General features: G+C 41.5%; 1 protein-coding gene across 1 annotated transcript in view; it reads left to right on the plus strand.

Moving 5' to 3' along the window:
• Positions 1 to 23,416, plus strand: part of smurf2 (SMAD specific E3 ubiquitin protein ligase 2) — a 68,094-nt gene extending 44,678 nt beyond the window's left edge. Inside the window, exons 9-19 of the mRNA XM_084743354.1 lie at positions 1,327 to 1,411; positions 3,767 to 3,925; positions 4,060 to 4,107; positions 9,153 to 9,354; positions 13,386 to 13,489; positions 14,730 to 14,844; positions 16,014 to 16,192; positions 17,304 to 17,562; positions 17,659 to 17,860; positions 19,352 to 19,427; positions 20,847 to 23,416. Of these exons, the coding sequence (XP_084599480.1) occupies positions 1,327 to 1,411; positions 3,767 to 3,925; positions 4,060 to 4,107; positions 9,153 to 9,354; positions 13,386 to 13,489; positions 14,730 to 14,844; positions 16,014 to 16,192; positions 17,304 to 17,562; positions 17,659 to 17,860; positions 19,352 to 19,427; positions 20,847 to 20,946 (1,529 nt within the window). The 3' untranslated portion in view covers positions 20,947 to 23,416. The remainder of the gene's footprint in view (positions 1 to 1,326; positions 1,412 to 3,766; positions 3,926 to 4,059; positions 4,108 to 9,152; positions 9,355 to 13,385; positions 13,490 to 14,729; positions 14,845 to 16,013; positions 16,193 to 17,303; positions 17,563 to 17,658; positions 17,861 to 19,351; positions 19,428 to 20,846) is intronic.
• Positions 23,417 to 23,576: the final 160 nt, after the last annotated feature.

Raw genomic sequence — 23,576 nt, forward strand, 5'->3', positions numbered from 1 at the left:
GGTAACTTCCTGAAGGGAGTCAATTCAAAATGGAAAATTGGAACATGACTACTGTCGATGAAGTGGTAGGTCATCTCACAGGCCTTTGGGGTTTGTCTAAAAAAAAAAGTTAGAAAACCACGACACTGTACTATCAGTATTGTATGTCCAGCTATCCTGTCTTGAGACATAAATATTTGATATCCTGATAAGACTGGAGTATTCTGTCTTTATTAAAAAAATCTCTGTGAAAGCCGTCTCTACTTCCACCATGAATCGTGTCATGATTGTAATGCTGTTGTGTTAATTGCTTCGCCTCTGCCCTCCTCCCTGCTCAACACTGGGCTCAGTAACCCGGCTAATCTGTAGCCTCATTCAGTCCAGCGCTGCTCTGATGACGCTGCAGCTCCACACAAGGAGCCTGAAATACTGGCTCCATTTTAGACAATCTAATTGAATTGATCTAGCTGTTAAAGGCTGGCGGCAGCCATTCACTCCCCCCTCTGTTCTCCTTTCTGCACACAATCAGACGCATTCATGTAAAAGCAAACACACACACTCACACAAGCTGTGATCCCCTACACAACCCAAGGGAGTTTTGTTTATCCTCACAGTGAAATCTTCTGTAGTATTCAGGAGCCAGAGCTACAGAAACATATCACCACTTTGCTCTCAGGTCAGATCAGGAGGCTCCTGGCCTCACTACGCCTGTCTCTTTATTTCTGTCCTTACTTTAATAATTCTTGGACTATTCCCTATAAAACCTGTCAGCACCTCATGTGAGCATGCACTACCCCAGAGATGTCACCCCGTGCGTCAAATGTATATCGCGCACTCGTCAGGCGGCGCGGGTTTGGAAGGTGACGTGTACATGCATGTTAAAGACGGGCGGTAGTTCCAAAGGGATGCCAGAGAAGAGCTCGCTGGCAGGCCGCTCCGTGGAAATATCTCTGTCAGGCTGTGATGATGAATGAGCTCACCAACTCGAAAGTCAGACAACCCCATCTCTCCTCTCCTTTCCTCTCCAATGTTCTTCACCCTGTCTCTCACCTCCCCCTCCTCCGCCTCTCCTTGGCTGCCTTCTGGGATCTCCACTGACTCAGGCAGTCCTTTTATCTCCATCTGTGTGATCTCTCTCTTATGCAGACAGATTATAGGCACAATCTGTCTACATGTGGCACATGCATTAAACTCAATTTTATTTTCCATACATTTTGACATACACTTGATGCCAAGGTTGACGTAAACACTTCAAGTTCTTCCCCTTTTAGTTTGATTCACATCATTGTCTGACCAGGGATCTCCGAATCTTGCATTGAATAATCCTTTTTTTATGTCTTACTACAGAGCAAAGGACCACGCAGCAAGGCCAAGTGTACTTTCTCCACACTCAGACAGGTGTCAGCACGTGGCATGACCCCAGAGTACCAAGGTACGTCCACCACAGGATCTATTAGCCTAATTATACATCGTATTAACACACGTCCTGGGTCATCTGATCACATGTGGATAGATCCAAGTATATCAGTTCACATATGGCATTTGAATGCATTTCGAGTGACCACTTGTGATCAGATCTCAGTTCCACGTTCAATATGCAAATACAACACTGAACTACATAATTTCCATTTGCAAAGAGGAGATGTGGTGTTGTTTTTAACTGGCAACCTAAAAGTCGTAGCCAACATATTGGGACAAATGTGCACAATGGACCCCATACAAGAATATTTTTGTATTCTTATCTTAAATTTCCCTCTTTTTTTTTTTTGTAAAAATCATATCATTACCAGACTCACTGCACATGACTCCACTGACAGGTCTGCACCGCTTGTAAACTGTGTTCCTGCCTGAAAGAAAAAAACAAATATGAGAAAATAAGTGAATTCGATAAATTCTCCTAAATCTCTCGTACAAACCACTTACGAACAAATCTGTTTGTACAAGTGGTTCTTGCATGAGGCCCTTTGATTTTTTTTTAGACAAAAGGAAGTCTGGGATTTTTTAAATTGGTCTAAATAATAATAATTTCATGAACTAATTTATTATTATGTACAAATTAATATTTATACAAACTCTTGAGTCAGAAGTTAATGCATGCTTAGTCCCGGACTAATAGAGAAATGCTTAACATTATAAGTTGAATTTCTTGTCTCATATGGTCATGTGCGGAGTGTAGCCCAATAAGAATTCAGAATCTCAACAAAAGACACTGCTAAAAAACATTTTAAAACCATATTGACAGAAAGGAGGCATAGGAGAATCAAAAAAGCTAAATCAGCTGGGACAGTGCAGGCGTGGTCTCAAGGCCGTCTCCATGAAATTCCTGCCCTGGTTATAGCTGATTGTAAAGTTTATTTAGTTTTTCCTCACTGAACAACTCTCAAAATTGTGTGATTTTTAAGGGAATCTGGGGATATTGCCGTTACTGGTGTGTTCACAAACATCCATTACTTATCCTGTCAGGGACAAGAAAGCCCAAACATGTAACTTGTGTAACAATAAACCTAATGAATTACTTACAGGATGTCAATTAAGTAGGTGGCCCTGCACTGTTGCCAAGGATACACTGTGTACACACCGCTGGAAGTTGTGGTCAGGTTCACCTTCGACCACAACTGGATGTGGTCTGAGTGATCGATCTCAAAGTGTCCTTAATGCACCATTCACACATGTACTTACAGCTGTGCGCCAGATCTCCTGAGATGCATGTTTATGTGAGGTACTAACGGCCTGACTAGGGAGACAACACAATGGCTCTTTTTTTCTATCCTAACACATTTAAAACACAAGAGTAATGTAATGCAAAAAAAAAAGCAAAACTGGGCTGTCCACAGATGCTAAAACTGTTATCCTTCTTTGTCATACTTTACACCCCTCCTGAACCAACCATCACTGACATAACTGACATTACCTAAGCTTGTGTCATGGCAGTCTTTTATCCCTGGTCTCCTTGTAGTTTGCCGTAAACCTGCAGCTAATTATAAGCCTGACATGCTGTGAGAAGACCCATGTCACGGAGCTCTTAGAGCAATTCGGTCCTCTGGCACGAGCAGTCTCACTGTGGGACATATGTCCAGCAGCACACAGGTCTCACTCATCTTTACCAGAGGCTCTTGGGCAATACTTGGTCAGGCACGTGTGTCATATTGATTACTATATTCCAAAAGAAATGCACATGCACACAGATCTGCATGTGCATGTGCAAAGACAGGCTCCAGCGCTCTCCAGACGCCATCAATAAAATATGACTGATGTTATAATACCTGGCCTCTGCTCACTTGCATTCTATCAGCATGTGAGTGATAGATGATATTTTTATCACTCTTGATAGGAGGCCATTGGTCACGCCACACCTCGCCGGGTGCTCCTCAGACAGCTCCAACATTAGCAGATGGTTCAGCTGCCAAGCTCTCATCGCTCGTGAGGCTCTGGTCCCTCTTGGCTTTAATCCTGCAAAACAGACAAGTCAGCGCCAGCGTAGCGAGCCTGCTGTAATTTCTGAACCTTTTTGTCTCCATGGAGTCCAGCTGAAAGGGGTTGCAGGGCAGCAGTAAATAATTTAGATGGGAGGAAGAAGAAAAATAGAATAAAAGTGATTTCTCAGACATCTCGGAATCTTGCTGTCCGCTTGAGTCCAGTTAGTCAGTGCTTTGGTATGTTTTATACCTAGAATTTGATGTGTGTGTGCTTTGTTTCTCTTTTCCTCCATTCCATCCTGCATTGCCTCTATTTTTCTTAAATTAGTGCATGCTAGGGCTTCATTGTGTGCTCTTCTGTTGCATTTCAGAGATCTGAGTAATGTGAACTGTGAGGAACTGGGTCCTCTACCTCCTGGATGGGAGATACGGAACACTGCTACCGGGAGGGTTTACTTTGTCGACCACAACAACCGAACCACGCAGTTCACAGACCCACGCCTCTCTGCCAACCTGCATCTAGTCCTAAAGTGAGTACTACAGTACCCTTGAGCCAGAAAAATACAATAGACAGCACTTATTAGACAGCACATAAAAAACACAGTGTGTAAAAGCAGAGAGATTTATTTTCTGTCTTCATTTTGTCTTTGTTTTGCATCTGTAGTCCAAGCCCCAATGGTTCTCGAGGAGGCATTGAAAGTCAGAATGTCAGGTAAGGTTTGGGCCTCATGCCAGAAGTCCTCACTTGCACACAGACAAGAACACACACAAGCACACATTCCCTCAGACATTCACAGACTTACTCACTTTGCCTCCCCCTCAGTCAATGTTTTACTGTGGGATCCTGTGCCAAGGTGTGTTCACCACCTGTAGAGGTTCAGCAGCGTTCAGAGTGGCCCTTCTGCTGAGCAGACGTTTGTGCGCGCACACACAGAAATACATACATGCTGCACTCCCCCACAGTCTCTCTTTCCACACAAAAATTCAAATTCCTCAGGCCCGCAGAGGTTTTGATCATAAAGGCGTTTTAGCACACAATCCGTCACAAAGCTGGCTTTGGCCAGACATCAGATATCTGAGTGGAAACCGAGGCTGCAGTGTCTGTGGCTGAGGAGCGTCTTACGTCCAGGAAACGGAACATAAATTTGATGCCCAAGTCAATGAATGAACTCTGTGCGTGCTTGTGTGTGTGCGTGTGTCCAGCTGTGTAGGTTCATGTGTGTTACTTCATGCTTCTGTGCTTGGTACATGTCTGCCTGCATGGATGCACGTGTGCAGAGTCTCTTCCCCGTGCAGCTGTTCAAACACATACTACGCCATGATAACCATAGAATTACCCATAGATTCTTGATCCGCAAAGGTGGAGCGGTGATACGGGTGCCTTGGTGGGCCTCCTCCGCCTGATCTCATTCCTTCTCCGTGCAGAGAGAGACGGAATGCATCGATGGAGAGATCAGGTTTCTTTTTTCCTGTTCTGATGGATCAAAGAACGTGTTTGGGATTTTGTATTCACTTTGCTTTTTTTTTTTCATCCACGGCCCTCTGAAAAGTCTTATAAAAATGTAGCCTGGCACGCCACATTTGTTTTTAATGTCGGAATTTTGTCATGAGCATGACTATGCCCAGATGTGTGAAAACTTCATGCATAGAATTTCTACTGTGTAGGTTTTCTGGTAGGATGATTAGTTCACATCAAAGCCAGGACAATGGCATGTATTTTTTAATGCAGTATTACAAGAATCCTTTTATACACACAGAAAAAGTCTCTCTATAGCTAATAGTGTTGTGCAGTTGTCATAAAGTACGTTTGCACATTTCTGGTGTTTGATTTTGTGGCGTAGTAAAAAGCTGAATAGTATAAATGATCAGATTTGGGGCATACATCTCCTGGGTACTCAAGGGCACATAAACCTTGGCCTGAGATTTTTGAAATAACTTGGTTTTTAATGACTGCGTGACTAAGGTTTAACCTGAGCCAGCCTCAATCAATTCTAATTACATTAACATCGTAGTAATGGATGATCTGTTGCCTTTTTCAGTACAGTTTCTGTCCTAACTGAAGTTGCTATATTACTGCAGATGGACTTTGGAGTGACTGTCTTGCTTGTGACAAAACTCTGGAAAAGATATCAGTCGTCATGGATTTTCATCAAGACATCTGCCTTTTATCAAGTCAGGGATTTTAGAAATTTTCACCCTTCATGTGCCGTCATCTCACAAAAATGTTTGAGATATATATGTGTCCGTCAAAGTTATATTTTATTGCCTTTTTTATTTGATAAAGACACTGCCGGAGCATCCAGACCATGGTTTGGGTTATATGTCTATGATGTTGCAATCTCCTTCTGAATTCATGACCGCCTGACTGGTCAAGATTACCGTTCAATAGGTAACTGAATCCTTGTCTGGTTTTAAGACCTGGCTGCAAGGCTGCCCTCTGTACAACTCCACGAAGAGTAACTGCGTCATTTCCCAGACGCTTGTGATTTGTCGCGTGGCCAAAACATTGCTTTTTATTACAGCAACCCTGTCTCCGCTGTAAGCATCTTCAGGTAACATGCACCAGAGTCGTGCTCATTAGCAAGGACTTGGAAAGAGAAGAAAAGCTCTCTTGAGAAAAAGCACAGAGACAGTGCAGGAATCTTTGATTTATGGGTCAAAGTGCAGGAAGAGATGCTCCATGCCTTCTCTCTCTCTTCGCTCCTCTCCCACCCCCTTGAGTTGTCTGCTGGGTTTGGGTGCTGTCAGGAGAGTGCCCTCCCCTGCCTTGTCTTCCCTCCCTGAGTCTAGTCTGCAGGAAATAAAGGGATTCATGAGGAGGTCTCGAGTGTCCTATGGGGCCCTGTGGCTTCCTGGGATAGGAGGAAGCGATTGAACTGGATTCTGCCAGGCAGACACCAGAAACCAGTCTCAGTCACTGAGTCAGAAGTTGTCATTGTGGTAGAAAAGAATGTGAGAGCCATGGGGTGAATACGTGAGAGTAGAGGTTTTTCGCTAAATAACCTGACAATGGTACGCTGTCATGAAGTGAACTGCAAGTGGGGTTGTGTGAGGTACTTGTTCACAGTGTTATTACCTACAGCAGATGACACTTGACATGCCCCTATTTTGGAGAAGCGAAGAGCAGTACCATCATGGAAGCTAAGTAATGAACAGCTGTGGACACAGTTGGCAACAAAAGGTGTTTTATCCACTCAAAAAAAGGCCCATCATTAAAAAAAATCTATATCAGTTTAAGTGTACAAAATATGTAGAATAATTTCACCTCTCTACATTGCTTTCAGATAGCCTTTTCTGACCAGAAATGTCTTATTCAAGCCAAATATAGCTCTCTCCAAACCAACCAGGGTCCTTTGACAAAATCAATAAGTACACTTATACTGACATTGATACTGATTGATTTTTTTTAAGTGGACCTTTTTAAGTGGCTAAAATACCATTTGTTGCTGACCCTGTCCACAGTACTTCGTTGCTTAGCTACTGTACTAATACTACTCTCTGCTTCTCTAAACTGGGGGCGTGCTGACCACAATGCACTGTAGGTAATATGCTGAATATCCACAAGTACCTCATACAACCCCACAGATCATCTGAGCTATCCTTTAAAGTATTTGTTAGCGGCATTGAAAAGTCAGTGCTTTGATCAAATTACCTGTGTGGGAATGTTTACGGTAACCTTGGCCTCACTTTGAGAGTCACTGTCTACATATCCATACTGCATGCACACACACACTGACATGTGTATTCCTCCACCACCCTCTGTGCTCAGCTCTAGAGTCTGGTGTTTATGACCCTGCTCAGGGCCGAGCATGCCTGCTACCCCCCACTGGAGTGCAAAAGGCCATTGTGCAAATAATCCTTTAGTGCCGGCCCCATAAAGGCTCTTTTGATTCTGTGTGTGTGTGTGTGTGTGTGTGTGTTGTGTGCCTCCCCACTGTGCCACCCTCTGAGGCTGTCTTCCTAAACACAGCGCCTGGTTCAAAAGTTGTATTCTCAAGACCTCTGCCATCATTAACCACAGATGATGTTCACAGCCGCACTATTGATACTGCGGTTAACTGCTTCTTTTGTCAGTGTTTGAAATGTTTCAGCAAATGTTGCTTTCTTGAAATTGTGTTGATTTTTTGCATGCATTGGAGTCTGAGAAAATTGAGAGAATCTACAGAAGCAGAGATGGCAAAGACAAAGTTTTCACCCAAAGTTTTCAGTCTATCCAAACTACTCGATCTGAAAATACAGATACAACACTTTTTTTTTTGGGTCATAGTTCATAGGCATTAAATTTAGCCCTGTTTTGCAAAGGGGCGTCTAGTACTAAAATTTCTAGTATATTGAAACTACAATAAATAAATCCACATTTGAATACAATTAAGGTGGCTATTATCTGCTTTCTATTGTAACAGTGGGTTAAATGACTATGTGAACAGGGTTGCTTATAGTGATGAACCCATAGAGACTGCAGCTCCCCTCAGCTTTATGGTTATAGGACGTTTCAGCTCATTGTTTAGCTGTTCGGACCACAACTCCACTGTTTTGATTCAGTCTCACAGCTCTTGTGCATTTGTTATCCTCTACGGTACGCTAAAAAAGCTGATTATTCCCCTCAGGATTTGTTAGAGACCAAAAACGGAGCTAAAAGGACAGTTAATGCTGGACATGCATTCATCACATGGTTGAAAACACAACTGCAAATGACTGCTAATGTTGGTTTATAACTGCCTATTATAACCCTTAAATCAGAATCTCATCATGACTCAATTTTGACCACAAATGTGGTTACTGAATTTTGGTTTTGTAGGCTAGCACATGTTGTGAGTTTCTGTTACATTATCCACACTGCCTCTTAAAGGGATGGATGAGGCAGCTATGGACCAGCAACTCCTGCGTTCTGTGTGGTAAAATTACTGATTTTGTCAAAGGAGTCTGGTTTGTTTGGAGAGAGTGATATTTAGGTTGTTTAACAGTGTTTCACATCACAAAAAGCTATCTAACAGCAAAGAAAAGTGGCGAAAATATTCAAAATATACAACACACTTAATTGCTTCTGCTAAATAGTGGCATGCTGATTGCCATCTATACAGTGACTATAGATAAGTATCTCATGTGACCCCACATTAAATAATCTGAATTATCCCTTTAAGTCAAAGTTTTGGACTTGTACCAGCGTGCCTCTGCAAAGTGGCCTTGATGACCCCACTTTACCGCAAGTGTACATGATGAGTCAAAGGCAACACAGGATCTATTTGCAGAGCTTTATTTCCCTCAGTCATTTTCTGCTGCTCCCCCGTAGTCTTATTTTAGTCCAGCCGTCTCTCTGTGTGAGACCACCAGGCCTCTGCCAGGTGGACAGGTGGAGAGAAGGTGTGTGTGTGTGTGTGTGTGAGAGAGAGAGAGATGTCTTACCTCCACCTCTGTCTGTCTGTGTCTGTGAGGGGCTGAGGCAGCTGTTTGACTTGATGTGCTTCCCAGATGACCTCAGTGTGTTTACTCCTCGTACTCTGCAGTCAGCAAAGGACACAGAAAGAACTCTCACTCTCAGAAAGCTGCAGTTTGAGTTTCTTGGCATTCCTCTTGTTGTTTTTGTGAAAGTGCTTGCTTACTTTTTTCTCTTGAGTAAGCTTGTTTGTTTATGGTATTGGTACATCTAAGACTTACAATTTTTGTCTTTCATCTTGTCCCTCTGTGTCTTACTGTCTCTTTCTCTTGGCCCGTTTCTCCCTCTTTTCTGCCCCTCTCCCCCTGTCATCTGCCCTCCAGTCGCCAGAACCAGTTAAAGGATCAGGCCCAGCAGGCTCTGGTGTCCCCTGGTCAGCTCCCAGAGGAGGCAGAGTGCCTCACAGTGCCCAAGTACAAGAGAGATCTTGTTCAGAAGCTCAAGATCCTCCGGCAGGAACTGTCCCAGCAGCAGCCTCAGGCTGGCCACTGTCGCATTGAGGTGTCCCGTGAGGAGATCTTTGAGGTGAGAAACAAGCTCAGTCATGTCTGCACATCATCTGAAGCTCACAAGGGGTGCCTGTTATTAAAGATACTCAGAAATGAGTACATAATTTAACCTACAGGGAAATTCAGTTGTCACAGCCAGAGCATGTTTGAAACAGATTAAAATGCATAACAAAATGGTAGAAAAACATGGAAAACATAGAATTACTCCATTGCCCAACCCAAGAGAAGCATAACACAATATGTCATTCTTCTTGTGCCTGCTTTTACAACCCCAATTCCAGAAAAGTTGGGACGTAAATGTAACAGAAATATTAACACATATATTAACAACAGAATGCAATGATTTGCAACCTGTATTCAGTTGAATATTGTACAATGGCAAGATATTTAATGTTCAAACTGATAAACCTCATTGATTTTTGTGAATATTCACTTATTCCGAGTTTGATGCCTGCAACACATTTCCAAAAAGTTGGGAGACGGGCAACAAAAGACTGGGACAGTTGCGGTATGCTCAAAAAAACACCTGTTTGAAACGTGCAACAGGTAAACATGTTAACTGGCAAGAGGTGAAAGTATCATGATTTGGTTTTAAAGGGACATCCTTGAAAGGCTGGGTTGCTTACAAGCTAGGATCCGGTGAGGTTCATCACTTTATGAAAAACTTTGTGGGTCAATAGTCCAGCAGTTCAAGAATAACATTTCTCAGTATTCATTCATTGTCCATAACTGCTTATCCTTGATGGGTCTTGGGGTCTGGAGCCTATCCCAGCTGACATCGGGCGAGAGGCGGGGTACACCCTGGACAAGTCATCAACTGATCACAGGGCTGACACATAAAGAAAGACAAGCACACACTCTCACATTCACACCTATGGACAATTTAGAGTCATCAATTAACCTATCATGCTGCATGTCTTTGGACTGTGGGAGGAAGCCAGATTACCCGGAGAGAACCCATGTGGACACAAGGAGAACATGCAAACTCCGCAGCCACAAACTCCCCAGCGCCCCAGCCGACTGGGGGATTTGAACGCAGGACCTTCTTGTTATGAGGCAGCAGTGTTAACCACTGCACCACCATGCTGCCCATTTCTCAATATATCAGTCAATATACAGTTTCAGTGAATTGCTTGATTTCACCATCTGCAATCCATAGTATCATTCAAAGATTCAGGGAATCCAGAGAAACCTCTGCACGTAAGGGGCAAGGCCAAACACCAACATTGAATGCCTGTTACCTTTGAACTCTCAGGCAGCACTGCTGTAAAAACTGCATTAAAACCCCACATAACTGTATAAAGGATACTCCATGAACACTTCACCAGGCAAAGCAAAAGCCATATATCAACAAAATCCAGAAATGCTGCAGACTTCTCTGGGGCCAAAGCTCATCTGAGATGGACTGTTCATGTGGATTTGGCATTTAAAATTGTTTTTGGAAATCATGGACATCGTGACCTCTGGGCTAAAGAGGAAAAGGACCATCCAGATTATTTCCAGCACTAACTTCAAAAGCCAGCATCTGTGATGGTATAAGGGTGTGTTAGTGCCCATGGCATCATGGGTAACTGTCACATCTGTGAAGGCCCCATTAATGCTGAAGTGCACACAGGATTTGGAGCAACATATGCTGCCATCCAGACAGCATCTTTTTCAAAGACGTCCCGGGTTATTTCAGCAAGACAATGCAAAGTCATATTCTGCACACGTTACAGTAGTGTGGCAACAGTGTGAGTTTGGTATTAGCCTCATCTGCCTTCAGTCCAGAGCTGTCTCCCATTAACAATGTGTGGTGCGTTATGAAGCACAAAATACAAATAGAGATCCCGGACTGTTGAGCACTTGAAATTGTATGTCAAGTAAGAATGGGAAATAATTTCACTTTCAAAACTTAAAGAATTAGTATCATCAGTTCCTCAGTGTTTTCTGATTGTTGTTAAAAGAAAAGTTGATGCATTACAGTGGTAAACATGTCCTGTCCCAACTTTTTTGGAACATGTTGCAGGAATCATATTCAGAATGAGGGTATATTTGCAAAAAAAACATTAAAGTTAATCAGTTTGAAGGCTAAATATCTTGATTTTGTACTGTATTCAGTTGAATATAGGTTAAAAAAAAGTTTTTGCAAATCATTGTATTCTGTTTTTATTCACGTTTTACACAACCTCCCAATGTTTTGGGGGTTATAACTTACTCTGTTGCACAACCCAAGAGAAGCAAAACAGCACAATATCTCATTGTTTTTGTACCTTCTTGTTGAATTGTACAAGTTATTTATAGACGCACACAAGTCATGTTAAACATTCTCTCAAGGTTTTCTCCTCCTTCTTCTTGACTTCTCCCATAAAGGTCATTGCCCGTAGCAATTTGGCTGTGAGAATGATTTCTCTCACACACCCGGTTATCTATGATGTGTGAAGCTCGTCTGTTCAAAATCTAAAGCAGACCTCTTGTTTGGGATGAGGATTTTTCTCAAGTACATTCTCTCAGCTGGGGAGTTTCTTCTTGTGCATCGAGGAGGTGCGGGGCCTTCATCAGAGCAACAACACCTGCAACAGACTGCGTGACCCTCATAAAATATGCACTGGAATGTGCTGGAACAGCCGCGTCTGTTAATCTGAACGAAGACATTTTTGTTGGCTGATCTCAATGTGAGAGAGGGAGAGGAGGGGTGGGGGGGGGCAGAGGACGTCTTGAGGTTGAGACATAACTGCAAAGCGTCTCCAGACCAGCTGAAGCATTACATTATGACTGAACAGGCACGTGTTAGCTGGTGGGCTGTCAGGCCTGTCTTTATGTGTACTTCTCAGTGTAGATAAGACATTCCCATTTCTCGTACAGCACCTCTCTGTTGTCTGCTGTGTCTGGAGGGCACTGTGGAACCTGGCTGTGTTATTATAGTCTTATGCCTGTGTTTATTATAACTGCCCCTAATCCACTTTAAATGAACCCTCCCCCTGACGCTGTGAGCCGTCTGCACGTGGGATGAACACTGATTGAGGCGGAGAGATCTCAGCCTCGCAACAGAGAACCAATTGGAAATGACTGCTGCAACACCACACTGCATCTGCCTCGCTGCTACCGTAGAGCAAATGTTTGTTCGGAGCAATACTTGCATTTTCTAGCTCTCAACTTCAGTCCTTTGAGTCTAAAGCCTTGGTCTAGCAGTTGCCATGTTTAATATGAGCCATAATTCAAGACATGGAGCTGGAAGAGTCCCTAAAACTGGTCACATGTGATATTTGGATGTTTCCCTGGAGAGAGGGCCCCTCACATGGATATTGCAAACTGATAAATGGCTTAAAGGAGTAACAGTCACACGTCCAAAAATGACCACTAAAGTAAATACAGAATTAGAGCCAAAGATGTATATTAAATGGGTTGACATCCTTTTTAATATACTGTCTTTGGTCAAAGCACAGTTTTTTGTCCCCGCTCCCACCTCCCCAGACTCAAGGAACCTCAGGCAGGCTGCAGGATTACTGCAGGAGCACAAGATCACTGCGACATTGTGACAAGCGGGCTACACTTTCAGTTAATCTGTTTATAATTGTGATTTGTCTGTCAATGTAAAGCTAAGCCCATTTTACTGAAAACAAAAGCCCTCTGCTCTGAAAATAGACACTCTGGAGTTGAAGTTAAGTGACTGCCTGCCAGACTCCACTAATATATTGCTCAGTTGAACCGTTCTGAACATCTACTCCCGCTCAAAGAGGATGAATGATTTCTTACGACTCGAAAACAGATACTTATTGGCATTAATTTGAACTGTAATTAATGTGAAATGGGCAAACAACACAAGTTACGGAGCAGAATAGAAACTTCAAAGGAAGACACAGTGTCTGCAGTATTGTTGTCAGAGAAGCGAGTATTTCAACTTTGCATGTTTCCTTGATATCTAATGACATATCATGGTCATTTTATGATTTGGTACAGTAAATCTACTTGCGATTTCTCCTGTAACTCTTCTTCTGCTGCTGACTACCACATAGAACCGGATGGCTTTTACTGTCTTTGATGTCTTTGTATGCATCTGTGTTGCAGGAATCATATCGACAGGTGATGAAGATGAGGCCGAAAGACCTATGGAAAAGGCTAATGGTGAAGTTTAGAGGAGAGGAGGGGCTTGATTATGGAGGAGTAGCCAGGTAAGAAGTTGTACCACAAGAAGAGCATGGTACACGCAACACAGGCTGTGTTTAGAATCACATACTAAGGTACTAGTCATGCTATGCATGATGTTAAAATTGATTATAGTGCGATCCAGCTGCACAGTATGTGTGTTTTGTGTACATGAGAAATGTCTGGATGTATACTAGATAAGCAAGAATTACTCAGTATTGGCCGTGAACTTACTGCACATACCCAACTGCCCCACAATGTATTGTGTCTCTTCAGACCGTCCCGTGGCGCACTGTGAGGTAAACGTCTTTAGCACTTCACAGTTGTTTCATCTACAATTTTCAACTACTATTTCATCACTAAATTCATTTCTGGGAACTTTTTAGGTGAGAAATAAAAAAAAAAGAGCTTAAATAATCACAACTGTGCCCAAAGAAGTGCAATTTATAACACAACGTTAATCAGGCATGGCATTTAAGTGATTATAGATAATACTTCACCATTATATGTGTTTCATAGGTCTAATATAATTATGTGAAAACGACACTGTAATTAACATGGGTGGATTAGTTATAACCTTATAGGCTGTAAAATAAGGAATGATCTCTTGGCAAATATTCACATGACGCTGCATTATTTTACCTGCTCCGTGCCCTGGATTATAACCCATCCCATCCTTTCTTACCAGTTTGAATAGCTTTAAAGCAGGTGGTCACTTCAGCAGCCTCTTCTCCTGCTTCTCAGTAAAGGACACCAGCGGTATCTGCTTTGATTGCCCGTTCCATCCATTTTCACCTTAATTTACTTTCTTTATTCCCCTTAAAATAAAACGTTAGCAATATTTTTTTTACCCTGTTTATTAAATCTGCCTTGAGATAATACAGGAAAATATGACTCTGAGTGGAATAATAATGGTGTATATTTGTATGAACAATTGTCATATAACAGCATACCTAATCATTCATTTAGTAGGCAGTATGCTGTATATACTGACTGAGTATGTGGTAGGCAGTATGTTGGTATGCGCTTCCAAACACAGCCTTAGACTTTGGTTCTGTAAACAGCCACTTTTTACACAGTGATCTGCCTCCTAGTGGAGGAGCCAAAGCACTCCACTCACTCACTGTTTTGTCTGCTTTAAGTAGTAATTTCTTCATCAGTTTAAGTTAGAATGATCTGAACTGGGATGTCACTGGTGTCTGTATTTTTTTTCTCCCTCTTCATCCTTGCTGACCTCTGTGCATCCGTGTGGTGTTCTCTTTGCAGGGAGTGGCTTTATCTGCTGTCGCATGAGATGCTGAACCCATACTACGGCCTGTTCCAGTACTCCCGTGATGACATCTACACACTGCAGATAAACCCCGACTCTGCTGTCAACCCTGTGAGTCACGGTTGTAACTGACAACATGCAAAAAATTCAGATTGTACTCTAAAACTTAATGCATCATAACCAGAGGACCCAAACTCCAGTGAGCATATTCTAAAATATTGAAAAGGTAGCGCATCTCAAGTCTTCAAGTCAGTTCAGTATTTTATCCTCTTGGACTTGTATGTGCTTGTGAGCTGTTGTGAGACGTTATCTGTCTGTAAAAGAGAAGTGAGACTGACAGTGACAGTGGACTATGCTGCATGAGGGTGTTGATGGACTTTTCAGTCAGCAGATCTGTAGCAAGCCCAGTGACTACTGTTCCACAGTAGCCATAAAACTCATCAACTCAAGTATAAATTTTATCAGAAACTTCACTTATCTTATTATTTATTTAATGGGTTAATCCATTGGGTCCAGGTAACATTAATTGATGAATTGTTTCCAGGGATTATTGTCACATACGGCTGTAGAGGACTGATATAAATATGAAACGGATACTTCCCCAATAAATCTGATATTAATGTCGATAAATCAGTTTCCTTAAAGCTACTACAAGGAGTTTTAACTTGTTATGACATGGTCTCAATGTATTACTGACGCCTCTATATGACAGACGTAAGGCCATTCATGAGAAGATCAGCTACTTCTGTCTAGTTATTCCGAATGACTGCCACTGGGTCGGATTCTCCTCAAAATGAGCTGAAATAAGCCTGTGTTTACATTTTCCAAGACAGAGTTATAGTGAGTAGTACGCTAGCCAATTAAAAATAAGCAGGAGGAGAATTTTATTTCGATCATGTCATTTTTGACATATATTGTTGTGGACATTATAGTGGAAACACTGCTGCTTTTCTCCAAAGAGGCCACCAAAATCAGCATATATTTAAGCTGTGTGTGTGTGTGTGTGTGTGTGTGTGTGTGTGTGTGTGTGTGTGTGTGTGTGTCTGTGTGTGTCTGTGTGTGTCTGTGTGTGTGTGTGTGTGTGTTTTGGGCTAGTCTCGGTCCATTTAACTATAAATGTTTGAATGGTGTAACTGTTGTGTCGAAACTGTGCTGTTGAGTTGTTTACAGCTTGGATCTTGCAGATTTTGTTGGCCTGTCAAAGGGGAATTTGGTGGTTTAGTGTTGCGAGTCCTGCTGTTAACTCATTTGGAAACTCAAGATGTTTTGTCTCCCCTCAGGAGCACTTGTCATACTTTCACTTCGTGGGTCGTATCATGGGGATGGCGGTGTTCCATGGCCACTATATAGACGGAGGTTTCACTCTACCCTTCTACAAACAGCTGCTGGGTAAACCCATCACCCTGGACGACATGGAGTCTGTTGATCCTGACCTGCACAACAGCCTCGTATGGATCCTGTACGTACAGCACACATTTTCATAGAGGCCAATAACAGCACTGTGTAAATGAAAAGTGAAAGAGGATGCCTGTCTCAAGAGTTACAGCACATTACAAACAATATCATGCTTTCCTGTCTACAGTCTGTGTGTGCTAAGACTATAGTAAAACAAAGTAGTAGAGTACTTTGATGACAGCGCCCTCCAGGGTTTTTAAATATTTCTTACATCAGAAGTCTGTAAAGCATGTCTTTTCAGACCATTTGCATATGAATGTTTTCCGTTTAGTTTAACATCTGCTGGTTTCACTGATCAGCACATCTTTAGTGTTTTATTGGATCGTGTTTGAATCTGTTTGAGTTTATTTATTTGTTTCTCAGGGACAGTGGATATTAATAAACATTTTCCAGAATTAGTCCCCAGCCAGTTGTAAAATTGGCAAGGTAAAATCAATATAAAAGCAAGTTATAACAATAATCATGACACAATAGTATGCACTTACAGTAAGGGCAGAACACAGTCAGATGTAAGTAGAACAAGGAGATGGGCAACAATAAAAGCAGAGCAAATTATGATTTAAAAAGGCCAAAACACACAGCATGACAATATAAGCGAGGTCAACAACAACAAACAAAACAAAAAATGCAAGCAAGGACAGACATGAGGGAAAAAAAGTAGGAACGGTTTTGCAAATAAGACAAAAATGGATAAGAGCAAATGCAGAGCAACCAGACAACAGCAGCAGTAATGTAGGTCAATCAGCATGCAAGATATACAAACCCCAGTTCCAAAAATGTTGGGACACTGCAAAGCTCAAACAAAAACAGAATGTAATGATTTGCAAAAAAACCTCAACCTAAACCAAACATACAGACGAGACACACAGTGTTCAAACTGATCAACTTTACTGTTCTTATAAGTACACTCATTGTGAACCTCCAACAAAAGCCAGGACAGAGGCACGTTTACCACTGTGTCACATCACCTTTTCTTTCATCAATACTCAGTAAGCATTTTGAACTGTGGATTGTAATTGTTGAAGTTTTGAAAGTGAAATTGAAAAGCACTTTTTCACCCATCATGATTGCTCAAAATCCCCCAAACAGTCATTTACATGCTTGTCTCTCCTCAGGGACAACGACATCACAGGTGTGCTGGACCACACCTTCTGTGTAGAACACAATGCCTATGGAGAGATCATCCAGCATGAGCTCAAGCCCAATGGTAAGAGCATCCCCGTCACCCAGGACACCAAGAAAGAGTATGTCCGGCTCTATGTCAACTGGCGTTTTCTGCGAGGCATAGAGGCCCAGTTCCTGGCTCTTCAGAAGGGCTTCAATGAGGTCATCCCCCAACACCTGCTGAAGGCTTTTGATGAGAAGGAGCTAGAGGTAATTTGTTGTGCGCGCACTTCTAGATGAGCTTGATTTTACCTCAGTTTACATTTAGTTCAACGTGCTGATTTGGCTTCTCTCCTCGACCTGCAGCTGATTGTATGCGGTCTGGGCAAAATCGACATCAACGACTGGAAGTCCAACACGCGGCTCAAACACTGCACTCCAGACAGCAACATTGTGAAGTGGTTCTGGAAAGCTGTGGAGTCCTTCGATGAAGAACGCAGAGCCCGGCTGCTGCAGTTTGTCACCGGCTCCTCCAGAGTTCCCCTGCAAGGCTTCAAGGCCCTTCAAGGTAAAAACACCCAGGGTGAAAACTGTGCATACTTGACGGTTTGTTATGTAAATCCTGCTTTTACATCAAAATGACAGAAGTGCTCCTGACTTAGACTTCTTTGTGAGACCGACTCAAACTAGAGTGAGCATTAGGTACGAAATGCTAATGTGATGACACATCCATAATGTACTAAAGGAGTGGTAGTATTGTCTGTTCTGTTCCTTTGTTGCACACACGGTGTGCTCTACATTCACCGGCTCTGTCAACACAATCCAGGGTGTGTGTGTGTGTGAGTGAGTGTATGTGTGTTTGGGATTCTTGGCTTCTCTTTGTGTGTGTGTCTGTGTCTCTGGGTTTCTCCGACCTGAGACGAACCCTGAGTGTGAGCGTAGTACAGTGGTTCAGTGGGTCCGTCCTGGCAGACACAGCTGCCCAGAGACGGAGCACCCAGGCATGAGGAGGAGTACACAGTGATCCACAGGCAGACAGCGCCCTTACACACCTTATGTAACATGGCCATCCTTTCTTGGTCAAAACATCAGCCGAGGCCAGAACACCTAAAAACAACACACACTCACAAACCCTGGACTTGGACGGTGTTTGTGGCATCGCTTTGATTCATGGGAGTCCAGGGACAAAGTCATTAAGTACTGTTGGTATCTAAATACTGTGCAGTATTATTGTTGGACTCTTCTTAGATTCATTTTAATATTGATTACACCCTGTAGCATAATGAGTGATTCAAGGGCTCTACCAAAGGATGTCAGTCACTAATGACAATAATGTTTATTTTTCTTTCCTTATCATTTGGCTCTAAACACAAACTCATTCTTTTCAGCACCGTCATGTCTAAGGCATGGAAACAAGTATTTAGTCCTCTTAAATTAAACAGATGACAGCTCTATACGCCCTCCACAGTTTTGTCTTTTGTATGGAAGTGATGAAAGCACAAAACCGTTATTTATAAGCAATTGAAAACCTAATTGTGAAGTGTATGTAATACTTCTTAATAGACCAGCAGGTATTTAGATACTACTTAAGTTTTAGCACCAAAATATTTTACTTTGAAAACCATCTGTCTGAAAATGTTTTGTTTAAAGTCTTCCAGTTTTCCAGAGTGTAATTTCAGAATTCTGATATTTGTGGTTTTCCAGTGATTTACCTGAATGTTTTTTGTTGTTTTTCCTCCGGTCCTGGTGGGATAGGACAGTGATCTGATTGATCACTCATCAGCCTTGACTGATTATTCTTGTGTATGTTCATGTTCAGCCTTTTTCGTATTGAATTTTGGCATCTGAATCTCACCAATCTAGTTTGAGCATCTTGATTTTTTTTTTTTTTTTGATGCTGTTGTTGACTTTTTAGATCCAAAAATGACTGGAACATTTTTGAGTGTGGTTATATGAACCAGGAGAAAAAAAAAATCAAAGAGAGAATCCAGACGATTCATCACAGTGCAGAGCAGGTGTGTAAAGGTCCATTTTTGCTAATCTAATTGTGTTTGTACAGGTGCTGCCGGCCCACGGCTCTTTACCATCCACCAGATTGATGCCAGCACCAACAACCTGCCCAAAGCCCACACCTGGTGAGGAAACTGTCAGCACTGTAACATGTCTCATCTTGTTTGACCTGGTTTTAGCCTTTGAAGCTTGGCATAGTTCCTGATTTAGGTCTAACTTTATTCAGTCCATTTCACTTTACAGTCAAGGTGGGTAAACACTTAAACCATGTTTGTGCAGAACGGAAGAGAAAAGGACATTTTTAAAAATTTCCTGTGTGTTTAGCTCTTATTACTTTTGGAGCCTCTAACTGAAGCTCTGTGGATTAAAGTTTAGTTTCTCTCCTGTGTTGTGTTTGTACTTTGAGGTATCTGCTTTATTTTACTGTTTCATGTTTGTTTTCAGCTTTGTAGAAGTTGTGTTAAGTTACTGCTGATGAAAACCTATCATTTCCTGATTTTGCAGCTTCATAATAAAAGCTGTTACATAACATTTATTGTGAAAAATTTATAGGAAACAAAATGCATGCATGTTGCAGAAGTTACCGACAGGCAACAAGCCCTCATTGCAAAAGTTGGTGTGCCCTCTAGGGTGTCATGTTTACTGTACATCACTGCGGACTGGAGCTGGAGCAGATAAATATCAGTCCCTCCAGGAAGTTGTGATGTTGTGATCTCAAGAATTAACGCAAATTCAGTCAGTGTATTCCCTGCAATTTTGTCCAATCACCACAGCTTTTCCTCAAATTTGACTAATCATCATAGCTTCCTGTGGATTCTGCCATTCATTGCAATCTCCCACATAAACATCATACGTAAACGATCTCAATGAACCAACTCAAAGTTGTATTTACTATTTTTTTTTTTTTTATTTTTGTCACAGGTACTGAAAGGAACACGTTTTTCATTGTTTTTGACATTTATCAGTGCCTCACTACCAACAACTGAACTTCTTCATCTACATTTAATCTTGAGCCTTTTTTGGTAAGGTTACTTAGGACATGTAGAGTACAGAGTACAGTTTTATTATCCCTGGAACAAGTTGCCTTTAATTTTTAATGAATTATAAAAAAAAAATAAAATTAATGCATAATAAAGTCCAACTTTTTAATGCGTTTTTTACTTGTTCTCACCACTTATTTGCAAAAAAAACATCTAAAAACATTGCAACATGCACTGCAATTTTTTATAAATGCTGCCGTGAAATCAAGCATTTTAGGCTGCAACAGTCCCCAAAGAAGCCCATGAAATCCTGGAGGGGCTGAAATACCCGTGACTAGTCATTTGACCCGGGAATGAATGGCAATTGTACCCTTTCCCACTGAACACAAAAACCAGATGTTTGTGGGAGTTGGAGGTTTTTTTGTCCAGTATAAAAGGGGTTTGAGTATTATCAGCCCTCTTTTTGTTTACTGCGGTCTGGAGTTATACAGGACTGCAGTCATTCAGATGTTCTTCCTGTTTCAAAACATGATTTTAAAATGCTCTTTCCTTCTGTTTTCCCAGTTTTAATCGGATCGACATTCCTCCCTATGAGCACTATGACAAACTGTACGACAAGTTGCTCACTGCCATTGAGGAGACGTGCGGATTTGCTGTAGAGTGAATCACTGACGCAGGCAGAGCTCAGCAACAACCAGAAGCAACAAGGTTTGGCTGCGATGAGCCTCCCCCTGCAAATCAGTCCACTCAGACGGGGGTCATCCATGGTTGCTTCGCCCAGGGATGCCCATACTTCCCAGGGACATGTGGCCAAGCTAAGGGAGGGTGGGCAGAGAAGACCGTAACATGTCATCTGACTGTTTTTTTGTTTTTTTTTTAGAGCCTCCAGCCCTCCTTTGTCTTTTTTTTATCGTTGAAAAGGATCTCTTCAGCTGCTAATAACTCAAGACTATTTACTAACTCGTGGAACCTGCAAAATTTGCTGGCTCTTCCCTTTTTCTAAGTTCATTTTAGCATTTAAAAAATAAACTGTATTCCATGTAGCAATGCTCCATCTTACCAAGCAGAACACAAGGTCAGTCCACTCTGAAAAAGACATTAACAGTACAGGGTTATTAATGGTTACCGCAACCACTTGGAAACACTAAATTTGGATGCAGAGTGTGTGTGACTCAAGCTGTTTTGGTGCCTCGGAGTGATCACACTGGGGCTATCAGCAATGCCAAGGCTGGAAAAACAGGGATGTGTGCGGATGAGAAGGCAAGACTAGAGACTGAATTAGGCAGAGCCCGACTGTTTACAACCCTCTCCAAAGATGGCAGCAGGGACCTCTGCTCCTGAGTCGCTGCCCAACAACTAGAGCTGCATTCCCAGAAACCTATTTCACATGTTCGACAACTAGTTTTTGTTTGAAAAATGAATAAATGAATGAATAGCTTGAAATGTGTTATTTTTATATAACAGGGAAAATTGAAAAAGAAACAATAAAATTCTATATAATATATATAATTTATTGCTGTTATATTTCAGAAACCCCTTTCCATTGTTCCAGAAAAATAAAATCTAAAAATGTTAAGTGTTACTGTTTAAATTATAGACGACAATTTGTGAAAACAGAACTAAGCTTGACTGAATTTCACTTAAGAATGCTGTGGTTTATTCCTTCGACATAATCTCTCTCACACTGTACAAGGAGAGATATGTCTTAAAGAGCAAAAAATCCTAAACACACAATGTCCTCTGAGTGCCATAATCATTTTTGAATGAATGAATCTTTGCAAATATCGAGCGGACCCTTTAAATTCTACTGATTTCATCCTGGAGCTACATATGATGGTGTGATGTTTCTTTTTTTTATTACCTTTTTTTTAAAAAACAGTTAGTCATTTGTAGCTGGGCTATATTAATGTCACTATCATGAAACCTACCATTAATTTCTAATGGTATTCTGTTCAGAGGAGTCCAAAGTCCATCACAATCTATTTTGTGCTGCCTCCACATTGTTGTTGTCGGAAAAAAAGAAGAAACCTCTACTACCTTCGAGCCATGTGGTGCTAAATAGCATTAACGTTTGTCTTATATTGGCAACTTACTCATTGACATACTACTGCTTAAAGTGTACAAGACACTACTCGTGCTCATACCTGTTTGTGGCCACAAAACATGTCCAAGAAATCAAGAGCTCTACCTAGCCACATTCTCAGGAGACAATGTCATATGTAGTTTGTAATGTCCTTTAATTTGATGACTGACGGGACGCTGATTCTGACCATTTGTCTTGATTTCCTGAATGTTAAGGGGTTAAAAAGTCTTGTCTTTTAAATTGTTTTGCCCACAGCAGACCGTTAAGTAATTGTTGCATGTGTCCATATGTGCTTTTGGTTGAAAGGGAACTGAATGAGATGAACTTTTAGCCTGCTACACAGTCCCACCGGTGATGTTTTTATTTAGAGAAAAGGGGGGGGGGGGTTGTTTTCTACGATTAAAAATGAAATTCTTGAATGTTTTCAAAAGATGCTGCCTGTCTAGCAATCTCTATGACCGTGGACTGTTCTTAACGTTTGCATACACTAAAAAAAATGAACTGTTCATTTTCATTCTTTTTATGTGGACTAATGTGTATGCAAAGTGAAAAGTGTCCTCAGATGGTGCTTTGTACAGTAATAAGATATTGTTCATATATGTGGATCAAACGACCTGTAATTTATCTTTAACTTAAGTAGAAGAAGATTTTCTTGAAATGAAAAGAGGAATTGCACACAAACAGAACGAGGTTGCCATGTGTATTTAATGGTGACTTCTGTAACAGATATTCATTCGCCTTTAAGTCCAGTGCACAAGCTGATTGCCCTACTGTCTGTTCCTACACTACATCGCTCAGCGTTGCCCCGTAGCTGCCTCTCATCGAAGAACTGAACTTTTTATTCAACAAGTTGAGAGATGCCGCTCTTGTATTTTTTTTTTTTTTTTTTTTTTTTAATAGCATGATCCACTAGCAGGACTATATCTCTCATAGCTGACTGATGCAATTTGATGTATGTTAACACTATCATTTTGTAAGAGTATTTTATTTTTGTGTGTAATTAGTTCTAATTAAACTTGCCTTTGTCTAACAATGTAAGGCCTTGTACAAAGATATGTCCTGTCTTTTTTCTGTTTGAGTGTTTGTTTCAAGCGTCATAAAGAAGGAACCTTTTTCATCTGTGTTATTGTCAGGCTACTTTCAGTAGAGGCATTAAACAGGTGCTTTGATGCAGCAATTGTTTACATAAAATCAATTTTTCAGGGGCTTGT

The sequence above is a fragment of the Lutjanus erythropterus genome, chromosome 19, assembly GCF_056507025.1.
Source record: "Lutjanus erythropterus isolate fLutEry1 chromosome 19, fLutEry1.hap2, whole genome shotgun sequence".
NCBI classification, from domain to species: Eukaryota; Metazoa; Chordata; class Actinopteri; order Lutjaniformes; family Lutjanidae; genus Lutjanus; species Lutjanus erythropterus.